The 6,519-nt window shown below is 30.7% G+C and overlaps 1 protein-coding gene across 4 annotated transcripts in view; it reads right to left on the bottom strand.

The window, feature by feature from the left end:
* Nucleotides 1-6,519, bottom strand: part of LOC106464204 (phosphorylated CTD-interacting factor 1-like) — a 38,516-nt gene that overhangs the window by 13,053 nt on the left and 18,944 nt on the right. For all 4 annotated transcript variants that reach the window (XM_013924333.2, XM_022391910.1, XM_022391911.1 and 1 more), the window contains exons 8-11: nucleotides 5,180-5,342; nucleotides 3,947-4,122; nucleotides 1,255-1,341; nucleotides 386-570 (exon numbers count right to left, since the gene is read on the bottom strand). In XM_013924333.2, the coding sequence (XP_013779787.1) occupies nucleotides 386-570; nucleotides 1,255-1,341; nucleotides 3,947-4,122; nucleotides 5,180-5,342 (611 nt within the window). The remainder of the gene's footprint in view (nucleotides 1-385; nucleotides 571-1,254; nucleotides 1,342-3,946; nucleotides 4,123-5,179; nucleotides 5,343-6,519) is intronic.

Here is a 6,519-nt window from a genome sequence, read left to right as displayed (position 1 = left end):
AAATATTTGAATCCCACCACTGATGTTGAATGGCAATCTGTATCAAGCCTTGTCATGTACACTCTGACCCCCCACCTATGCAAAATAGGGTTAAATTGTAAAATTTTGGTAGCATTGTTAAAATGTACAGTTGACATAATATGCTATTTAGACTGTGGAAGTTTACTCTTAGGTAAGTATTAATAAAGTATTAATTTAGCTAGTTTTTTAAAAATATATTTTCTCTACTTCACTGTACAGGTATAAGTATACAGGAACAACAATAATTTAATTTTAAGACATTTGTTCAAATGTTTAAAGGTATAATTTTTGCTTTAAATCTGATGTGTATTATTTAAAAAATATCAGAATAAAACAAGTTCGTACTAACTAACACTTAACTTACCCCCGAGACCCAAAGAAACTGTCAGTGTCAGGAAATGCTGAGCAGTACTGACGAAAATAGCAATTCAGTGGGGAAGCAAAACATTCAAAAGTAACTCCAAACTGTTTGTTCAAACAATCAAAGACAGATACTGGTAGTGCTACTTGAGTGCTGTGACCTTCGTTAGGACTGGAGCCAATGAATGTCTAGAAATAATACATCAATTTTTCTGAGATCAAATAATCACAAGAATTAAATATTAAGCTCATTCCTATATAAAGAATGAAATAAATGTATATGAAATAATCTTTTATGCTTTATACAAGGAGAAAAGTTGGAAGTTATGTTAAACTACAAAATGATGGGGATGAGTTCTACACCAATTACAAATCCAGTCTGTTGGTGCTTAGTTACATACACATTTAAGTTGCTATGCTGTACTGTACTTCTCCAACAGCATCTTATCCTGTTGGTATGGTCAACTCCTATATTATTCCAGCCTTCCCTTTTTTAGAAGTGAATAAAAAGCAATCTTCCCCCACCCCTTTTCATACAATGTGGCTAAACCAAAAACCTTCTATGGATGAAAACAAAGCTGCTGAAATTTTCAAGAGTTCTGAAATTTGAGTCAACAATGCAATATTAAAGTACAATGTAATTTATAAAATTATGGTTTCTGTCGAACAAACTCTTCCAAACTATTTATTAAATGTTTCTCTCACACGACTTATATTAATGATCCACCACTCCTTCTATTATTTTTAAGAAAGGTAATTCTGTTGTAATAAACTTAATGTTATTTTTACAATACAGTCTTTAGTCTTAATGTAAATCATTGTAAGTAAAACAAAAAATTATTAAAATATGTTTTCATGTACAAATTTACTCACCTGATACCTCTTTAACATGCACCAAACCCTGGCTAAGAAATACTCAAACTTGCGGTCATCAGTGCAGTTCCATCTGTACAGTTGTTCCTGGTAAAGAAAAATTTGTACTTTTCTTTATGGGTCAATGTTTAAAAGCTAATGTAAATTCATTTTTAACTTACTAAACTCAATGTGTTTTAACCCTATCAGGATGGGCATCTGTATTTTACAGAACCTTGTAACCATGGTGATATACATACTATAACTCTCAAAGTACTTATTGTATCTTCACAAAATTTGGCAAGCTTTCGGTAAATTTTAAGTCTTTCATAAACAAAATATCAGAATTATTAATTAAGTATTCTTACTAAAACTTTCTTTTTATTTATATGTTGTCAGAGTGGTGACTGCTAAGAGTGCAAAGTGAATTTCATATTAAGATTAAGAATACTTTTCTTCATCTGAAAACTTTATTTGCATAATCCCTAAAATCTTCTAATATCAAATGATTTTTTGTAGAAAAACTTTATATTTTATCTGTTGTTTTCTCCACCCTAACTCTATACGAGGTTGGTCAATTTGACTGACCTCGTAACCACCCCAAAAAATCAAAATAATTCTTTTTCTTTCTAGAATGACTTCAAATTGTAACATGAAACTTCAGTTGTTTATCCTAAATTGCTTAAACATAATAACAGTATACATCTGTTTTTACCTAAATTTTATTGTTTTATTGCTCTTGAACCATGTCTAAACTAATATTCCCATCATAAAATTTGAAATTACTTGGTAAACACGCACCTCATGTTACCCATCAAATTACATGATACACAGGCCACTCGCAAGATGCTCTTGAGTGTATGTCATGAAAAAAGTTTTATTGTGATTCTTATTCTTTATTTTACCTAATCTAATCTTATCTAATCTCAAAATTTTCTAATTTTTTTATTTTATTTACTTTTATAATAATAAATAAATAAATAAAAGATTCACATGAAAAACAAGAAATAAACACAGAATAATAATATGCAAAAAGCAGAATATGTCCCATAACTATCACAATTATTCTGGCTTTCTAACTATACAACAAGAGCCATTAGAAATTCAGATAAGCTCATCAATGTGTACCCCATGGGAATCAAGCTTCAACTGGAAGCATAACTGACAATCATTTGTGCAGAAAACAATTTAATATAATATGTCATTAGATAGTTTGAAACTTTGTCTTTCTACTGGTTATAAATAATATAGTATTAAACATCAGAGGGAACTAATCGCAATTTGTGAAAGAAAAGATGTGACAGGTAGGCATGGCAGGAGAGGTCTCATTTTCTAGTTTATAGCTCTGAAACCAAATAAGATTGAAAGTTATAAAAATTATGTTTTTCCTGAGCAATAACTACATTAAATTGAGTAATTTATGTTAAATTCCAAGCTTCTCAGAGGGCTGATAAATAAATTTAAGAAGAAGGATGACAGATAACAAACATCACAGTTATTATACTAGGGGAGATTGAGGTTTTTCAATATTTTGTTTTAAAATCAAGAACTTAAAACTTGAATAATATTAAAACTTGATATATTAACTTCATTTTGATGCCAAGTTTATTCAAATATATTGATAATAAAGTAGTTTAATTAAATTTTGAATGTAATTCTATGAAAGGTTGTGACATGCGAGCTTTGACCTACCTGATGTTAAAGGGTTAAGTACTTTTACTTCTTATCCAAACTACCCCAAAAATCGAAATAATTTTAAATCATTTTAAAATATGTCATACAAACTGAATGCCTATTATAATGCTGCAGATTCAAGTATCAGTAGTACTTACTGTAGGCCTATCAGAAGTCCTTTTATCCAATTGTCTCTAGTACCAATAATACCAGTTGTAACCAATCACAAGTCCTTGTATCTGGATATCTGTAGTATGAACTGTAAGCCCATCACAAGTCCTTGTGTCTATAGTACCAACTGTAAGCCTATCACAAGTCCTTGTATCTATATATCTGTAGTACCAACACCAACTGTAAGCCTATCACAAGTCCTTACATCTATATGTCTGTAGTACCGACTTCATTAACAAGTCCTTGTATCTATATGTCCCTAGTACCAACTGTGAGCCTATCACGAGTCCTTGTATCTATATGTTTGTAGTATTAACTGTAGCCTATCACAAGTCTTTGTATATATATATATATATATATATGTGTGTGTGTGTGTCTGTTGTACCAAATGTAATCTATTGCAAGCTTTAGTAGTCAGGTGTCTATAATATTCACTACAGGTCTCTCATAAGCACTTGAATCTAGCTATTAATTGTATTGTACGTCTCAGGTATGTGTTACATTTGTACACTGTATGTATATCAATGAGTGTATGTGTGTGCCACATTTTTATAGCTAGATCTTGTAACCAAATGTACAAACTATATATGATTACCATACTGACACACACACACATCAAAGTTTTGTATCTGTTACTAACCAAATATTAGCTTTACTAATACGGAGAGTCCAAACTCATGTCTAAAATTATATTTATATTTGCACTTTAATTATCTGCTTGTGATCAAATTAACTGACATTTGAGACTGACAGTCTATTTCCTGGTCTTCAATGTGCCTTAAATATAAATATCATAACATTCCTCCAAAATCAAGTAAATTCATAGACCTAGTATTTTCCAAAAATATTTAAAAAAGGCATTGCTTACTAATTTCTGAAAATATAGCGTGTTTATTCGAACAACATCTCCACGAAACTGGAGGAGGGTTACATCTCTATCTGTGAGTAGGTCGACTCCAGGTAATCGTGGAGTTGAGATAGCAAATTGGACTGGATAACAAAATACCTTCTTGGGATTGTTGACTTGTAGTGCACTGGTGATTTCTGTGGAACAACACATTGTGTGTATTCATTACAAAACAGACCAGTTACCTTACAATATCAAATTAAAAAATATACAGGATTTATAAACATAATTTTTAAAATAACTATTTATTGTTTGGAATATACTTTTATCTCCTCACACTTTTTTTTTAGATTTATAAATATTTATTTTACAAATAACTACCTTGGAATTTCTTATCTGTAGCCCCTAGAATTCTACATATGGTCAACAATAACATCAACAAATTTGTTGAATGTCATTGTTGAAAACATTTAATATCACACTGTGTATCAGTCACACTGAATTATGTATGTTCCATCATTCTTAGGTAAACAACTAACATTTTGTTTCTGGAATTTCTAAAATTGTTTGATACCAGATCATGTCTCACAGTTTCAGTGTGTACTCTTTATCATTCTGAAGTAAACATGTTTAGCATTCTTGTGTATGATAAGTAGCTAAGGTTAAAACAATTCACTTATTATTAAAAGTGTTACACACGAGTTATGTTCACCAACTACCAGATTTGTGTATAAAGGAATTTTTCATGAAATATATACAGAAGTGTCTTTTCATACACTGAAATTGTGGAAATTAACTTAATGAAATGGTAGGAAAATAAAAGAAGATTGTAACAACATCCCTTCCAAAGATTTTTCTTCTTCACACAAAAACTGCCACAAATATATAAAAAAACATTGTGTACTGAAGTATTTAAACTAAACGATTGCATTGTGATGTCATACGCTTAGTATATATTTCCGATAATACAAACACTTCACAGACCTATCTACTTATTTTTTAACGGAATTTGTGCAAATCTATCTGATAATGTAAAGCTTGGAATTAAATCTTAAAATTCCACATTTTAAAAATGAAATCTGTACTGATGTAAAATCAAATCTTTATTGATGTCACAAATATTACATGATATATGATTGCATTAACAGTGTGAAAAACATGTATCTGAAGAATTTTCTAAGTAATACAATGGATAAAACAGTGCAAACCTACAGTCTGAACTATCTAATTATACTATTGGTTCTTACTACATACCCTGTATATCATGCTGATTTAAAATTGCCCAGTGTTTTTCATGTATTTTTTTGACATAATCACATGACATGTGATATATTTTAGTGCAAATTCCTTCTACTGATGTTTTAGCTGCTTCTACAAGATGGGGTTGGCACTGTTGCCTTAGGTGTGCCAATCTTTCCTGAAGATACAAAAACAATGAATAATCTTAAAATATCAATAAATAATAAAAATATTAATATCTTATATACAGTCACACAAGAAAGAATTTCAAAACAGCGTTTCTGGCTAGTAATATTCAAAATCAAAATATAAGGTTTGATATTTCAGTCGAATAAAATCACATGTTTGATTCAAAACTTTCAAATGTAAAATCACGTGAGAGTAAAAGCTATTTAGAAAAAAAAAAATTATATATATAAATTTTAAAAAATCAACTATGCATTTTGTATTTCACTAGAGTGAAATCATGGACTAATTTAAAGTTTTTATTAAATTCTTAAAAAACAACAGAGTAACAGTTAACTGGAAAAATGTAAAAAAATTAGGCCTACAAAGAAACAGCACCTAAGATAGCCAACAAGAGAAACAAGAATCCTCCAAATCCTTGATATGATTGTAAAATGACATATTGAAATTCATTCTTTCACCATTGCTTTGAGAATAATTTTACAAATGTTTGACATTCAATATTAGAAAAGAAATGAATAAAAGTTAACATTTTCCTAAACTGAAAATGTATTTCCCATAATACTTACCTCCACTGTCATTATAGCTCCAGGGTTTCTACTCTTTGCCCATCTAAGCATTAAAAACACTTGCTCTAGTCTTTTATACCCCAATCGATTGCCTTTGGCAAATTCTAATTTGCAAAATTCTCCACCAACTTCAATGCACCCTCTATCTAGATACTGTATACATGCACCTCATTCACACAATGTAATCACTTTTTCGAGACATAAATAGGCTTTTAGTGTCAGCAGAGGTAAGTATATTATTGAAAATACATTTTCAGTTTAGGAAAATGATAACTTTCAAAACATACTTACCTCCACTGACATTATTGCTAGAATCCCATATTGAGAAGGTGGAGGAGTCAGTGCAGGCATGAACTATACAGAAAGCATATGTATATAAGAGTGTACCAAGATAAAGATGGTACAAGAGTGGGAGAACCACACTACATCTAGCACAGGAATGGTCTTCACCTGGAACTCAGTTCCTATGTCAAAGGCGAAACAGCATATGAGTAATCATCAGTATAGACCAGCCACAACCAGACAGCCAAGGTTCCAAACCTCAGGGTTGGAATTAAGGGGTCGTGGTACCTATATCCCACGTTGGTGGCTAGGGCTATT

This window comes from Limulus polyphemus, unplaced genomic scaffold (genome assembly GCF_000517525.1).
Source record: "Limulus polyphemus unplaced genomic scaffold, Limulus_polyphemus-2.1.2 Scaffold1587, whole genome shotgun sequence".
NCBI lineage: Eukaryota > Metazoa > Arthropoda > Merostomata > Xiphosura > Limulidae > Limulus > Limulus polyphemus.
This window is presented reverse-complemented; position numbering and strand designations above follow the sequence as displayed.